The sequence below is a fragment of the Palaemon carinicauda genome, chromosome 20 (assembly GCF_036898095.1).
Source record: "Palaemon carinicauda isolate YSFRI2023 chromosome 20, ASM3689809v2, whole genome shotgun sequence".
Classification (NCBI taxonomy): Eukaryota; Metazoa; Arthropoda; class Malacostraca; order Decapoda; family Palaemonidae; genus Palaemon; species Palaemon carinicauda.
Window position 1 is genome coordinate 31,342,336 of NC_090744.1, and position 17,500 is coordinate 31,359,835.

Genomic DNA, 17,500 nt, shown 5'->3' on the forward strand with positions numbered 1-17,500 from the left:
AACAATCTTAGCGTTGCCAGCTGGTGAATTTCGAACGAAATCCTATGAAATTCGTAGTATCACTTTTGATACTGACTTTATTAAGTCTCCATTCTCTTTTGGTCTTCTTTTTCTTCTTCTTACTCTTGTGTGTCCGGTGTTGGGGGGGGGGGGTGGTCATTCAATCCCAGATGCCTTTAATGTGATACCCCCAATTAAGCGCCTTTTTATTAAACACATGCCGCCTCTCTCTCTCTCTCTCTCTCTCTCTCTCTCTCTCTCTCTCTCATGTTTAATTATTTTTTCATTTTTTCATACGTGTTACAAATATAAAGTATACTTTAATTTTTCTGTTTTTAGGTTTCTAATAGTTATATTTTTCTTCATAGGTAAATATATATTATACGTTTCATTTTGTTGTTCACTTTTATTTTTTATTAGTTCGTTTTCCAGTTTAGTGTACTAGACAGAAATATTTTACCTTACACGAAAACATGTTTAAATTGCGAGTGATAGGATACAGTTCTAATTAATTCAAAATACTGCTTTTAATTGCTTTAGTTTTATAGAAGTAATTTTTTTTTATATTTTGCCAAGGCTGCCATCTTATTTTTACAAATAAAATGATTAACTTTTATAACTATTACATGATTTGTCACGGGATTTGCCATTTCATAAATATTCTCCGCGAAGCTTGTATTCCTCTTCATTGCAGAATAATTTGAATAATTAAAGTCTATCTTCAGATCCGTTAAGTACGTTGTCAACTCGAAGGGAGATTCTATTCGGCTTTCTTTCCTAATTGCCCCGAAAATAATATGGTTCACTTTAACTGCCATTTCTCGTTTCACCGATCTCGAAACACAGTTTTGTAAGAGCATTTTTATATTGCATATTTTACTTGGTTAATAATTCAGTGTCTTCGTTTTCAATCACTTTTCACTCAAGTATTTGTTTTCCTTAGGTTGTTCATAGTTATCGATTTAACAAATTGATATAGTTAAGATAATATTTTTGAGTTACGGTTAGGGATCTTCCAAATGTCTTCTTTTTCACTTTGAGCGTACTTTTCTTGACTATTCATCAGCTCAACCGGCTAAGACCGCTGATTTGCAAAATATTTCGCTCCCACATATATTAAAGAGCAAGTGTTTGGCTATATATATATATATATATATATATCATAATTTCTGAGTGAGGAAACTTTAACGTGATGAAAAGATATATGTCGCCATCATCACACACACACTCATATATATATATATATATATATATAATATATATATAATATATATATATATATTTATATATATTATATATATATATATATATATATATATATATATATATATATATATATATATATTTCCGTTCACGCTCATCTCTCCCCATCCCTTGTGTAGGTAATAGAGGGATAGTCATACCTTGGTAAGAAGGGGTTGCGTGTGCGTGTGTGCTTATCTATCTAAATAATTAGCTGTCATTTTGAGGGGTCACGTACATTAGTTTTATCATATTTGGTTTTTATTAGGGTTTGCATTTCTGTATACAGTAAAAACAGCTTGATTACCACTGTGTCATTCGACAGTTCAAGCGGAGAAAGTCCCGACTGTGAGTGTTTTCAGATGTGTGTATTATCTCCCGGATGAGAGAGAGAGGTCGGTCGGGTGTTTGATAAAGAGTCTCCGAGATATCTTCCTTGGCGTCGTGCAATTTACGAGGAGCAGGTTTGTTTACATTGGCAACTCGAGACGTGTCCGCTAGATGGCAGGTGTCGTATTCCTCTGTTATCTCGCGCGTAAATTTTGGGATTTTATGAAGTGGAATGCTTTTTTTAGAGTTTGATGGCTCTACTCTCTCACACAGAAATAAAGAAAAAAAATAGTAGAGTTATAATCTGGCGGATCTCGTTAGTTTTAACATGTTTTCTTGGTGAAGCTGAAAATGGTCCGATGGTATATGAAACATTTAGTGGTTTTATTTACCTACTGCTGGATGTAAATACAGGAAGTAAAGTATATATAGAGAGTTTACTAGTCACAGTGATTACTGGTTTTGCCTGTAAACGAAACCATAGTGAAAATGTAGAAATTTTGTTATAGTTGAATGGCATTATCAAAGGTTAAATTAAAAAACTAATGAATGCAAAGTAGTTTGCAAAGTTCTTCAATGTTTGAATAATTTTATATCAAATATTATGCTTGTGGTCGAATCTTCATTATTAATGTAAATAAAACTAGATCACAAATCCAGTAAAAAGTCGAAAAACAGCAAAAAAAAAAAAAACTGTCCCAAACAAAGATTGCAAAACCAAAGCCTTCCCAAGACAGATAAAAAAGTCACAAATCAATTTCTCCACATATATACAAAATACTGATCATGATCAATAGAAACCCTTTTTATTAAAATTGTTGAAATACTATAATTAGCAATTTATTCCATAATCTAGTGGTAGATAGAAAGAAGCTTCTTGCATATACACTATTATTATATTTTTTGTGATATAAAAGACTACCTTTTTTAAAAATAGAAATTCTCTTAATGAGAGCAGATTTGAACAAATTAGATAAGTCTGTTTGAATTAAATAATTTTTGCTTACGATCCACCGCCTACTTTAGGAAGTTTCAATTACCCTAAACAGCCTGTATGACAAAGAGGTGCAGCGCTTGGCTAACATTTGTTAGGTTTGTCTTGCTTCTCTCCTGCCACTCATCTGTCCTCCCAGCTGTAAATTAATATTATTGTCAGTTGGCGGCATTAACAAGAGCTCTGGGCTAGCAAACACAGGAATGAATATGATATATATATATATATATATATATACTCATATACATATATATATATATATATATACTCATACATATATATATATATATATATATACATATATATATATATGTATATATATATGTGTGTGTGTATGTGTGCGTTTGTGTTTTGACGATCTATCTCTGAAACATGCTATACATGCTATATATACTGTTGTCATTAAACAGAAGAAAGGATCAGAAAAACGCAATTTTGACCCAAAGTATTCGTATTGTCATACATATTCTTGGTTAAATGATGCAAGAAGTCAGTAACACTTTCAAAGTCACTCCTGTAACAGTAATAAGAAAAATTATATTAAAAATATAAGAACTACTACACAGCTAGTTGAAGAATAATTGTTTGAATACATTGTTTGGAAGTAATTCGTTTACCTATAAATTCTTGGGATTCTGTGGATCAATTCTACGCGATTTTTTTTTTTATTATTAGCTGATTATCATGTTTATTATTCTCAAACTAGCCCTCCATTAGATTATATGTCTTCCTATTATTTTTTATTACTGTCATAAAAGTGACTTTGAAACTGTTACTGACTTTTTGTGACAATTGACCGTGAAGAGGTACGACAATATGAAAGCGCTTGGTTAAAATCTCCCTTTTCTTAGCCTTCGATCCCTCCTTCAGCTAAATGATAAAATGTTATATATATTAGAATGACATATGATAGATGAAAACGAAGAAGGGGAAGGAAGAGAAGACGGTGGATTGACGAGCTAAGAAAATTCGCGGGTATACAGTAAATTGGCTTAGAAAAACCACTATCAGACGTGAGTGGAAGGATATGTCTGAGACCTTTTTCCTGGAATGGACTAATTACAGCTTATGATGATGATGATGATGATGGTCTGCTTGCGTGTATATATATGTATATATATATATATATATATATATATATATATATATATATATATACATACATACACATATATATCATCTCCTACGCCTATTTACACAAATGACTTCGGTTAGATTCCGTTAGTCGCCTCTATCTTGAGCTATTAAATCAATACTTCTCCATTCATCTTCTCCTACTTCACGCTTCATAGTCCTCATCCATGTAGGTATGGGTCTTCCAACTCTTCTAGTACATTGTGGAGCCCAGTTGAAAGTTTGTTGAACTAATCTCTCGTGGGGAGTGCGAAGAGCATGCCTAAACTATCATCATCTACCCCCTCACCATGATCTCATCCACATATGGCACTTGAGTAATCCCTCTTATAGTTCCATTTCTAATCCTGTCCGGCCATTTAACTCCCAATATTCTTTTGAGGGCTTTGTTCTCAAATATACAAAATCTTTTGGATATTGTTTCATTGTCATACCACGACTCGTGTCCATACAGTAACACCGATCTCAGTAAACTGATATATAGCCTGATATTTATATGTAATTTCAGGCGATTTGATTTCCAAATTCTACTTAACCCAGCCATTATCTGATTTGCTTTTTTCACTCTTTCATTGAATTCCAGTTCTTAAGACCCTGTATTATAGATCATAGTTCCTAAATATTTGAATAACTTTACCTCTTTAATCCTTTCTCCTTCCAATATTTCATGTTTCATATATATATATATATATATATATATATATATATATATATATATATATATATATATATATAGGCTATATGTGTGTGTATGTATATGAATATGTTTGTATTTATATATAAGATATATATACACTTATATATACCGTAAGTATAATTTAGCATGCTAGTGGAGTGTATAAGCCGTACTGCTTGCTACAAGATCGATGTACTCAATTGATTATATATTCATTTGAATTCGATGAGCAGTAAATGCTCGTTTCTTCAATTGCTTACCCATGATCTCTTTACTATCTAGACAAGAACCTTCCTCCCTAATATTCGCTCCGGACATGCAGATGTGCCCGCCATCTTTGTTAGCCCACCTACTCCACCAGTGACTGAGCAAACATATTTACGCGTAAAGAATGGACGGATATTTGATCTCTATCTAACATGCATCCTTTGAGGAGTAGAAGTTAGGGAAGTGACTCGGCCATTAAGGATCTTTGTTGAACTCTGTGTCTTGTAAACACAGAAGTTATCTAGGTTGTGTAGCACTGTGCAAACCCGCTCAGATAAACTTTGTCAACTTGTCGTTGGCTGACTTCTGATGCGGGCTATTTTTCCGTCTTACTATATATATATATATATATATATATATATATATATATATATATATATATATATGTGTGTGTGTGTGTGTGTGTGTGTGTGTGTGTATATTATTTTTAGGCATTTACTATACATATAATATATATATGTATATATATATGTATATATATACATATATATATATATATATATATATATATATATATATAGTAAATGCCTTATAATAATATACATATATGTATATATATGTATATTATTTTTAGGCATTTACTATATATATATATATATATATATATATATATATATATATATATATATATATATATACATATATACATACACATACATACATACATACATACATACACACTTACATACATATGTTTGTATTCATATATAATTATATCTTAATATTCATGTGTATATTTATGTATATGTATATATACATATATATACTGTATATATATACTTATATATGTATATATATATATATATATATATATATATATATATATATATATATATATATATATATATATATATATATTCTTATTATCGACACGAAATCTCTTTTCTGTGATTATTTATTCATAGCATTGAAAGCATTATTTACTTAAGTACTTTTAAAATCACATTTCAGAAAATCACTAATTAACCTATTCCTCCTTCTTCTTCAGGTGGTCTTTGCCCTAAATCATACGCTGTCACAGCAGGAGATCCTGAGGGCGGGAGATGGTCGTCTGACCTTCACCACAGATGACCTCATCCGGCATTACAACTGTGGTGACCTGAATGCCGTCATATTCTCCCAAGACACAACACAGGTATCAGATAAAAGTAGGAGATAAGGTTCATTATAGTTGATTTATTCAGTTATTATTATTACTGTATTATTATTGGTTATTGTTGTTATTGCTGTGAGGAAATTATTTCAAAATTTTTTTAGAGGTTTGATTATTGTGTTAACAAAATTATTGTATTTTCAAATAGTTTGATTAAGAAAAAAAATAAAGTTCTCTGTGGTCATGTTGAGAGAATGGAAGTTCTGTCTGGTCATGTGGAGAGAGTAAAAGTTGTATATGGCCTTGTGGAGAGAGCAAAAGTTCTATCTGGCCATGTGGAGAGAACGAAAGTTCTGTCAGGTCATGTGGAGAGAATTAAAGTTGTTTGTGGTCACGTGGAGAGAATGAATAGTTTTGTCAGGTCATGTGGAGAAGATAAAAGTTCTGTCAGGTCATGTGGAGAGAATTAAAGTTCTATCTGGTCATGTAGTAGGTTGGCCATAGCACCAGCCACCCATTGAGATACTACTGCTAGAAAGTTACTGGGTCCTGTGACTGGCCAGACAGTACTACATTGGATTCCTCTCTCTGGTTACGGCTCATTTTATTTTTGCCTACACATACACCACATTCTCCTCTGTCCTCACACACCTGACAATACTGAGAATAACAAACAATTCTTCTTTGCACAACGGGTTAAATACTGCAATGTAATTGTTCAGTGGCTACTTTCCTCTTGGTAAGGGTAGAAGAGACTTTACCTATGGTAAACAGTTCTTTTAGGAGAAGGGCACTCCAAAATCAAACCATTGTTCTCTAGTTTTAGGTAGTTCCATAGCCTATGTACCATGGCCTTCCACTGTCTTGGATTAGAGTTCTCTTGCTTGGGGATACACACGGGCACGCTGTTCTAACTTATTTCTCTTTCTCTTGTTTGTTTTAAAGTTTATATAGTTTATATTTTAAAGATCTAATTTAATGGTGTTACAAGAGAATTAATAAACAATCAACATAAAATATTCTAAAACAGTAACACCATTAAATTAGATCTTTTAAATATGAACTATATAAACTTTACAAGCCAAACTATAAACCTAGTTGGAAAAGTAAGATGCTTTAAGCCAGAGGCCTCCAACAAAGAAAAATATCCCAGTGAGGAAAGGAAATAAGAAAATTAAAATACAAGAGAATTAATAAACAATCAACATAAAATATTCTAAAACAGTATTTTAATTTTCTTATTTCCTTTCCTCACTGGGCTATTTTTCTCTGTTGGAGGCCTTTGGCTTAAAACATGTTACTTTTCCAACTAGGTTTATAGCTTGGCTTGTAATAATGATAATAATAATGTGGAGAGAATGAAAGTTCTATCTAGTCATGTGGAGAGAATGAAATTTCTATCTGGTCATGTGGAGAGAATGAAAGTTCTATCTGGTCATGTGGAGAGAATGAAAGTTCTATCTGGTCATGTGAAGAGAATGAAAGTTCTATCTGGTCATGTAGAGAGAATGAAAGTTCTATCTGGTCATGTGGAGAGAATGAAGGTTCTATCTGGTCATGTGGAGAGAACGATGATGTATAGGTAGTTGAAAGGGTTGCATCGATAATTTTTGTGTGTAAGTAAATGAACCCTTGAAAGGTGTAGAATGACAGAGCATCAGAGAGAGAGAGAGAGAGAGAGAGAGAGAGAGAGTGTAAGGTAGATGGTAGTGGTTCAGTGTAGGTTATAGGGGTCGACATGCTGTTAATGAGACTTTCACATACAGTACTGTATGTTTGTGGAGTAGCTACGTAGCAGGGAAGTTTTTCTTCAGTTTATTTTACGGAAACGGGGGTTATTCGATATGCATTTTGTAAGGTAGAAACTTATTATTATTATTATTATTATTATTATTATTATTATTATTATTATTATTATTAATAATAATATTGTCATTATCTTCATTAATAATGATATTATTATTATTATTATTATTATTATTATTATTATTATTATTGTTGTTGTTGTTATTGTTATTATTTTCATCATATTTCAAAATGTGCACCATTATCTTGAAACCCGAACTTTCTCCTTGTGAGCGATCAGACTAAAATCTCCCACCATCACCAATCCGCACTGGCCATTGTGGTTGATGAAAATTGCCCAAACGTCAGAAATGAATTGTGATGTCTGAGGCTTTTGTCCCGCAGTGTACTAGAAATTATTGCGTTTATTGTTGTATGTATGTGTATATATATATGAGATATTCAAAACTGCTGTTGCCCCCGACATTTTAATGTGGAACTGTGGTTCCGTCTGGCTCTCCTGATGGCGCAGGTACCCCACCTGGGCAACGCCTCCCTGCCCCCGGTGGACGCCGCCACTGCCACCCACATCGACGAGTACTTCCGGGAGGAGCTCATCTACAGGAGGAACCAGAGGATGGGGCAGAGGGTCGTCGAGATCCTGAAGGCCAATCCCGACCAGAGTTTCTTCTTCGCCTTCGGTGCTGGTAAGTAACTTGGAGAGATTCAATTTTATTTATTTATTTATTTATTTATTTATTTTTTTTTTTTTTTTTTTGTTAAATGGATTGTTTTAATAATTTAATATTTGGTTATTAAATAGATTGCTTTAAGATTGTGGATTGGTTTAAGAGTTTGATATTTGGATAAACGTACTGGTTCAAGATTTTGATAATTGGATATTAATTGAATTATTTTAAGATTGTGGATTGGTTTAAAAAATTTATATTTGAAAATTAAATGGATTGGATTAAAATTATTAAAATGTTGATACTTTGACATTAGATGAACCATTTTGGTGAATTTCATAATTGTAGAATTTCATGAATAACTGGTAATAATTCATTCAGTTACCTACGGTTTCAATTTTTGCTTTCGTTGTATAAAATATTCAATTAAAAATTCCTTTACTTGTTCCTACATTTGCTGCTTTGCTACGTTTTCCAACATTTCTTCCCAACTTCATAGAAACTCTCTTTGATGGAATCAGCGTCCCAATCTTCACTGCTAAAAAAAAAAAAACCGTAATTTTAATCGAAAATTCTCCGTAAAAATATACTGTTCTGTGACGGGCCGAGAGAAGGTTGTGACTCAAAGACAGTATGAAAGCAACAGAGTAAGTTTATTATAGAACACTCTCCTTTATATACAAAAGCTCAAAGCAACAAGAAATTTCATGTTAAAAAACAGACACCGTTACAGATGAGTAAAGCAGACATGTTTATTCTGGTTCTTTTTAGTGTGATGGAAGAGCGAAGATACAAGCATGATATATACACAAAATGAACTATGTACGATCATGTGACACACGGTTGGTACAGTTCTCCGCCGTATTTCAGTAAAATACAGGCGACCGTAATTTTACCATACTTTGTTATTATCTTTTACGGGTTGGTGACCGTAATATCACACCGTTGCGTCAATATATATGTTTTTAAACCCGTAATTGATTGATTTGAAAGTCTTCTGGCATCATGATATCGAAAGTCATTGACGACGGTAAATGCCTGGGAACATTTATTCCAGGATTTTTACCGTTTTTATGGCAAATTTTTAACAATATAACATTTTACTCCATCCAATCCATCTATGACAAAATCTAGTTCGCTTCCAGACAAGTCTTCTGAGTATTTGAGATTCGGTGATAAACGTCTCACGCTTGATCCTCCCACTCTAGTTCTGAAACTCGATGAACCCAGAATTTCTTCCCTTAAAAGGTAAACATAATTGTGCATATGAGTCATAGATGTGTTTGTCATAAGAAAGGATGCAATCCCATATGTAGGCTACCCTGATGACGTTCACCTCCGTGTGATTTATTATTATTATTATTCTTTTTATTATATATACACATATATATACATATATTTATTTATATATATGCATGTATGTATGTATGTATGTATGTATGTATGTTTGTTTATATATATATATATATATATATATATATATATATATATATATATATATATATATATATATATATATATATACAGCATATTGATTTGGCTATCAATGTATGTAAAAGTTAGGGCCTCCCATACTAGGTTGGTTTGCTGTGAGCGATCAGACGAAAATCTCCCACCTTCACTAATCTGCACTGACCAGCGTGATGATGAAAACTCGCCAAATCACAGACATGAATTGAAAAGGCTGTGGCCATTGTCCTGCAGTGGACTAGAAACTGCTGCATTTGTTGTTGTTTGTTCTAACGGAAATAAACAATACCACCTCTTTTTTCCTTCCTCATCCTGCCACCTTCCAGTCCCCATTCTCATAGGAAAAGGATGGGCATGAAATCGCACCCGATACTTTACCGAAATCACAGTTCCAGAGGTAATCATATGGTTTGATTTTATCAAATATTTCTTATTTTATAAAGAGGTAAACAGGTAGATGTTTTTATAGCCCCCTTTTTTGTTTAATTTTATCATTTTTATTTGTGTTCTATTGTCTTTTACCTTTTGCGTTAGTGTTTGTAAGTTTCACCCTTGGCGTCATTTTTTTTTTTTTTTTTTTTTTTTTTGATACGGCGAACTAGATTTGTTATTATTTTTACTCCTGAAATACCGTCGAATATTTTCCCCCTTTTCACAGCAAAAGGAATCATTGTCACAGGAACATAATACCGAATCTTCATCGCTACCTTCTCTCGATAAAATAAATTTCGAAATAAAGTAAATCCAGATTTTTTTTTCTTAAAGGGGACCTTAGGGTGTAGGGTGAACTATTTAATGGAGATATTAAATCTTCTTCCCCATCTCGAATTATCTCGAATTCATCCTTTTGGGATTTTGGGTCTCATTATGAATACTTGTTTCCATAAACCTGAGAAGGGTATTGCCAGTTGAGGAACGAATTTTTACTCTAGGTATTTATTGTACACTCTGCCCCTCTCTCTTATCCGGACAAGGGACCAATGGTGGCCTAATTGGTACCGTACCTACTTAGTGATCGCCAGACTGGGGTTCGAGTCCCGTTCAAACTCGTTAGTTCCTTATGAAGGTAGTAGGCTGGCCAGGGCACCAGCCACCCGTTGAAATACTTCCACTAGAGAGTTATGGGGTCTTTTGACTGGCCAGATAGTACTACATTGTATCCTTCTCTCTGGTTACGGTTCATTTTCATTTTGCCTACACACTCACACACCGAATAGTCTGGCCTATTCTTTACATATTCTCCTCTGTCCTCATACACCTGACAACACTGAGATTACCAAACAATTCTCCCTGCACTGTAATTGTTCAGTGGCCACTTTCCTCCTTGTAAGGGAAGAAGAGACTCTTTAGCTATGGTAAGCAGCTCTTCTAGGAGAAGGACACTCCAAAATCAACCATTGTTCTCTAATCTTGGGTAGTGCCATAGCCTCTGTACCATGGTCTTTCACTGTCTTGGGTTAGAGTTCTCTTGCTTGAGGGTACGCTCAGGCACAGTGTTCTATCTTATATCTTATTTCTCTTCCTCTTGTTTTGTAAAATTTTCATAGTTTATAAAGTGATATTTATTTTAATATTTTTGCTCTTCTTAAAATATTTTATTTGTCTTTGTTTCCTTTCCTTACAGAGCTATTTTCCCTGTTGGAGCCCCTGGGCGTATAGCATCCTGCTTTTCTAACTAGGGTTGTAGCTTAGTAAGTAATAATAATAATAATAATAATAATAATAATAATAATAATAATAATAATAATAATAATAATAATTTAGTAGCTGCATCTTCACCATCCTTGTGAGCTAAGGATGGGGTGTTTGGAGGAACCTATAGGTCCACGTGCTGAGTCATCAAATCATCAGCAGCCATTGCCTGGCCGTCCCTGGTCTTAGTTTGGATAGCATGGGTGCCGATCAATGGTCTGTCTCTAGGGCATTGTCATGCTTGCTAGGGCAACGTCACTGTCCCTTGCGTCTGTCATTCATGAGCGGCTAAACCTGTAAGTATGCAACCAAGGCAGAATATCTAACTTTTTTTAGCTGACAGGAAAGGTGTGTGAAAAAAAATGAGAGCAGTATACCTTGGAAAGTTAAGTACAGTATCAGTAAGAGTAATGTAAAGTTTGGTTTTCCACGATTTTTTTTTATATAAAGGTATATTTTTCTTGTCATGATTTTAAAGTTAGCATAGTATAATAATTTCTCTTTTTTCTTATAATTTTTTCTGGTATTCTAGGCTTTAGTCTTATTTTCTGATCCTGAAGTTGATTCTTGTGGATTTTGCAAAATGGGAGAGTTGGAGAGACCTGGAGAACTGTGTAGTGAGGCTTGTGTAATTTTCTCTTGCTGATTATTATTATTCTTAAGCTACAACACCTAGTTGTAAATGCAAGATGCTATAAGCCCGGGGCTCCAACAGGGAAAATAGCCCAGTGAGGAAAGGAAACAAGGAAAAATAAAGTATCTTAAGAAGGGTAACATTAAAATAAATATCTCCTATATAAACTATAAAAACTTTAACAAAACAAGAGGAAGAGGAATAAGATAGAATAGTGTGCCCGAGTGTACCCTCAAGCAAGAGAACTCTAACCCAAGAGAGTGGAAGACCATGGTACAGAGGCTATGGCACTACCCAAGACTAGAGGACAATGGTTTGATTTTGGAGTGTCCGTCTCCTAGAAGAGCGGATTACCATAGCTAAAGAGTCTCTTCTACCCTTAACAAGAGGAAAGTGGCCACTGAACAATTGCAATGCAGAAACCCCTTGGGTGAAGAAGAATTGTTTGGTAATCAGTGTTGTCAGGTGTATGAAGAGAGAGGAGAATATGTAAAGAATAGGCCAGACTATTCGGTGTGTGTGTGTAGGCAAAGGGAAAATGAACCGTAACCAGAGAGAAGGATCCAATGTAGTACTGTCAGGCCAGTCAAAAGACCTCATATCTCTCTAGCGGTAGTATTTCAACGGGTGACTGGTGCCCTGGCCAACTTCATGAGTTCAAGGCCAAATTAGACTCGTGACTGGGTGAAGTCTTCATCGAACTTTCAGCCATGCTCTCCTCATGTTGTGTGGAATCGTGAATATTTCTGGGAACCCAATTGGCTCTTTATTTAGATAGAAGAAGTTTTCAGGCATTGTTATTGGTGTCCTTTTACTATCCCACTGACATGCTTTTATTTTGTAAAATACTTCCCTGTCATTTGTTTTAGTGTTTGCGTACGTCAAAGATTATCATTATATATATATATATATATATATATATATATGAATATATATATATATATATATATGTGTGTGTGTGTGTGTGTATATATATATATATATATATATATATATATGTATATATATATATATATATATATATATATATATATATATATATATATATATATGAATATGTATATATATATATATATGTATGAATATATATATATATATATGTATATATATATATGAATATATATATATATACATATATATATATATATATATATATATATATATATATATATATGAAGTATAGTTCAACTTTAACAGCTCGTAAAACCAGAGGTAAATTGGTTGATAAAGAATTCATCATACAGTAAACATTTATTGTCATTCTCTCTCAAAAAAAAAAAAAAAACTGTCTCGGTCTCTTCAGCATAAAAGGATAATATTTGTGTGTGTGTTTGTGTGTGTTCTTTGCGGCATGACTCTCATGAAAGGAGTTTATTGAGAAGACGAATAACTTCGCAGAAAAAAAAAAAGAATTCTGCTGGAGATCATCATCCATCTTAAGGACATCTTGACCTTTGACCTTTCACGAAGATTAGCGATGTCATCCTTCATTAAATTGTAGGTTTACGACTCTATGACTGTCAACATTGGATCTCTCTCTCTCTCTCTCTCTCTCTCTCTCTCTCGCAGGAGCTCCCTAATTGCATCCACCTACCTGCTGGATTAGTGATTGTATTCTCCCCCCCCCTCCTACTCTACTCCCCTTTCCTTTTCCAATCTCATGCCACTCCCCTCCATAACCCCTACCCAATGTCCTAGCCCCTCCCTATTCCCCTACCCCTAGTATATCCCCTCTCTCTGCTACCCCTCCTCCATTCATAACCTCATGACTGAAAATAGGTTTTATGAAATTATCATGGCATCAACTCCGACCCCTATTTTAATGTGTCACGCTGTCAGGCGGGTGCGTTTCTTATCCTCCTACCTCCCTCCCCCCCTCCCCCTCCCTCTCCCCCTCCACCACCCACCCCTCCCTCAATCATGTCCCGTTTAGAGCTGACCCCCATTTTAATGTGTCACGTTGTCAGGCGGTAGCCTTTCATATACCCCCACGCCTCTTTCGCCTCCCTTCCCCCCTCCCCCTGTCTTCCCCCCTCCATTCTACCCTCCCTCCTCCTCCACCCATGTCCCGTTTAATCCGACGACGCCCACCCCACGCCCACGTTTTTATTGCACGGGGTTTTGCTTTCTCTCCTTTTGTGCCTTTGCGTGTTAACGGGCGGGGAGATGCGGACGAAGACTCTGAAAGCTATTAGCCCCGTTGGAGTCACAGGTATCGTGCCTGTTTATGTCTGTTGCGTGGGTTTGTTTTTGGTTTCTAATTTGTGTTTTGTTTTTTGTCTTTAATTGGCTTTTATTTTGTCTTGTGTTTATTTTGTATAATAGGCTTTTGTTTATCTTTAATTTGTGTTCATTTTGTTTAATTGGCTTTTGTTTGGTCTCTAGTTTATTTTATTTTTGTCTTTAATCGGCTCTTGTTTTGTCTTTAATTTGTGTTTATTTTGTTTATTTGGCTTTTGTTTTGTCTTTAATTTGTGTTTATTTTGTATAATTGGCTTTTGTTTTGTCTCTAGTTTGTTTTGTTTTTGTCTTTAATCGGCTCTTGTTTTGTCTTTAAATTGTGTTTATTTTGTTTAATTGGCTCTTGTTCTGTCTTTATGTTTGTTTTGTCTTTAATTTGTGCTTTTCTATAATTTGCGTTTGTTTTGTCTTATTTGTTTGTTTTGATTTTAATTAGGTTTTGTTTTGTCTTTAATTCGTGTTTTTTATTTTTATTTGTTTTTGCTATGTCTGTAATTGACTTTTGCTCTGTCTTTAATATGTTTCTGATTTGTTTTTCTTATATTGTGTTTGTTTTGTCTTTTATTGGCTTTTGTTTTGTCTTGAATATGTGTTTGTTTTGTCTTTAATCTGTATTTGTTTTGTCGTTTATTTGTGTTTGCTTTGTCTTTAATTGACTTTTATTTTGTCTTTGATTTGTATTTTTGTCTTCAATTTCCATTGGTTTCGTCTTTAATTTTTATGTTTGTTTTTTTGTCTCTGTTTTGGTATTTATTTTGTAGTTTATTTATACCTTTTATTTACCCTTAGTGTGTGTTTGTTTTGTCATTTGTTTGTGTAATCTTTTATTTCAATATTTGCTTTGTCTTTTATACATTTATTTTATTTTTACAAAAGCTTGTCTATTCTGCTTCGATTTTTTCGATTAGACTCTTCTTGTTTCGACTCTTAGGCCTTTTACTTATTATTATTAATTGCTAAGCTACAACCCTAGTTGGAAAAGCAGGATGCTATAAGCCCAGGGGCCCCAACAGGGAAAATAGTCCGGTGAGGAAAAGAAACAAGGAAAAATAAAATATTTTAAGAACAGTAACAACATTTAAATAAACATCTATACAAACTAGAAAAACTTTAACAAAACAAGAGGAAGAGAAATTAGGTAGAATAGTATGCCCGAGTGTACCCTCAAGCAAGAGAACTATAACCCAAGACAGTGGAAGACCATGGTACAGAGGCTATGGCACTACCCAAGATTTGAGAACAGTAATTTAATTTTGGAGTGTCCTTCTCCTAGAAGAGCTGATTACCATACCTAAGAATTTTTACTGTCATGACTGAAATTTTATATATTTTATATATTTAAAAACCTCCCTCTTTCACGGTCCATGTGTTACGCCCTATTTGTTTTCTTGTAACTCAGTCTTTACTCCTGTCCCAGTCCTCACACGTACGTGTATGTATCTGACCACTTTTTGCTATAAAAACACGTTTAATTAAGATATATACAGCGTTGCAAAATAAATGGCACCAAACTATACTCAATTTTTTTTTTTTTTTGAATGATGCGCATTTGCACCGACTCGCAGTGGTGCCCTTTTAGCTCCGAAAAATTTCCTGCGATCTGATTGGTTAGAATTATCTTGTCCAACCAATCAGCGAGCAGGAAACGTTTCCGAACTAAAAGGGCACCCCTGCGATTCGGTGCAAATCTGCCTCGCTAAAAAGAATTGAATATAGTTTGTGTGTGTGTTGAGATTAATTTTCAGCTTGATTGGAAACTTGTTTCCGCTAGATTTTATTTCCCAAGTTGAATAAAATTGTTTGTTTGAGTTTCTTATATGAAATTTTAATGCGAATAGCAATATATTACAATTTACTTGCAGGTGAAGGATATATTTTCATGTTAGTGAGGAGATAATTCTGATGCCATGGCCTCAAAATATTAAATAACCTATGTCATTATTCTCCAATATTTTTTAAGATGTTTTCGTTTTTATTTAAATCTTTATTTTTTTTTTTTACACAGTACTTCGAATTTAAGACAGCATGCTTAACAAGAGAATTATTTTTGCTTCCATTAAATATATGTAATTTGACAATGAAAATGACTTATTTTTACCTTTTAATAAGTGATTTCACTCTTCTTCTTTTTTTCCTTTTATATCATATACCTTTTTTCTCTGTTTATAAGATTTTTATCACCATAGATCTTTGAAAAAATATAAATCAACTCGCGAAAATTTCTGTATCATAATTGGGACGCCTAAAAGAAAATGAAGTTACATTGGTTTATCGTTTGCATTTAATGGCATTAGCTAAATTTGAAATCAAGTTTTATCCCGATTTATAATTATTTGAGGGAAGAAAGAATATCTCGGGGTATAAACAAATGTGTGTATATATATATATATATATATATATATATATATATATATCTATATATACATATATAGATATATATATATATATATATATATATATATATATACATATATATATATATATATATATATATATATGTGTGTGTGTGTGTGTGTGTGTGTGTGAGTGTAATTATTTATGTATGTGTCTGCCTTTATCTGTTGTATTTTTAGTGAATATTTTATATTAGATTTTGTTAAATACATATAAAATCAATATTCTTTTGATGACTGCGGGTCACGTGTTTGAAGAGTGGTAATAATGTTGTCAAGCACTTAGATATATCTTTATAGTTCTGTTGGTGGGCTTGATGCATTCTGGCACCGTCTAAATCTTATTTCATTTGAATAGAGATATTTAGAAGTTGCTACCACTGAAAGAGAGGATTTATGATATAATATAACAGAGAGAGAGAGAGAGAGAGAGAGAGAGAGAGAGAGAGAGAGAGAGAGAGAGAGAGAGAGAGAGAGAGAGAGAGAGAGAGAGAGAAGGGTGTTAGCTAAGTTTGTAGGAATACATCCTGCGAATTATTCTTAGAAATTCGACCTGTAATTTTAGTATTCAATAACAATACATTGTTTACCCTTTTATTTCCTGTTTAATGTCTATACACGTAAGGATTATTATTATTATTATTATTATTATTATTATTATTATTATTATTACTTGCTAAGCTACAACCTTAGTTGGAAAAGCAGGATGCTACAAGCCCAGAGGCTCCAACAGGGAAAATAGCCCAGTGAGGAAAGGAAAAGAGGAAATTAGAATGTTTTAAGAAGAATAACGACATTAAAATAAATATCTCCTATATAAACTATAAAAACTTCAACAAAACAAGAGGTAGAGAAATAAG

At 33.4% G+C, this 17,500-nt stretch overlaps 1 protein-coding gene across 1 annotated transcript in view; it reads left to right on the forward strand.

Moving 5' to 3' along the window:
- Positions 1 to 17,500, forward strand: part of LOC137659715 (metalloprotease TIKI2-like) — a 103,937-nt gene that overhangs the window by 5,123 nt on the left and 81,314 nt on the right. Inside the window, exons 2-3 of the mRNA XM_068394535.1 lie at positions 5,632 to 5,778; positions 8,054 to 8,228. Of these exons, the coding sequence (XP_068250636.1) occupies positions 5,632 to 5,778; positions 8,054 to 8,228 (322 nt within the window). The remainder of the gene's footprint in view (positions 1 to 5,631; positions 5,779 to 8,053; positions 8,229 to 17,500) is intronic.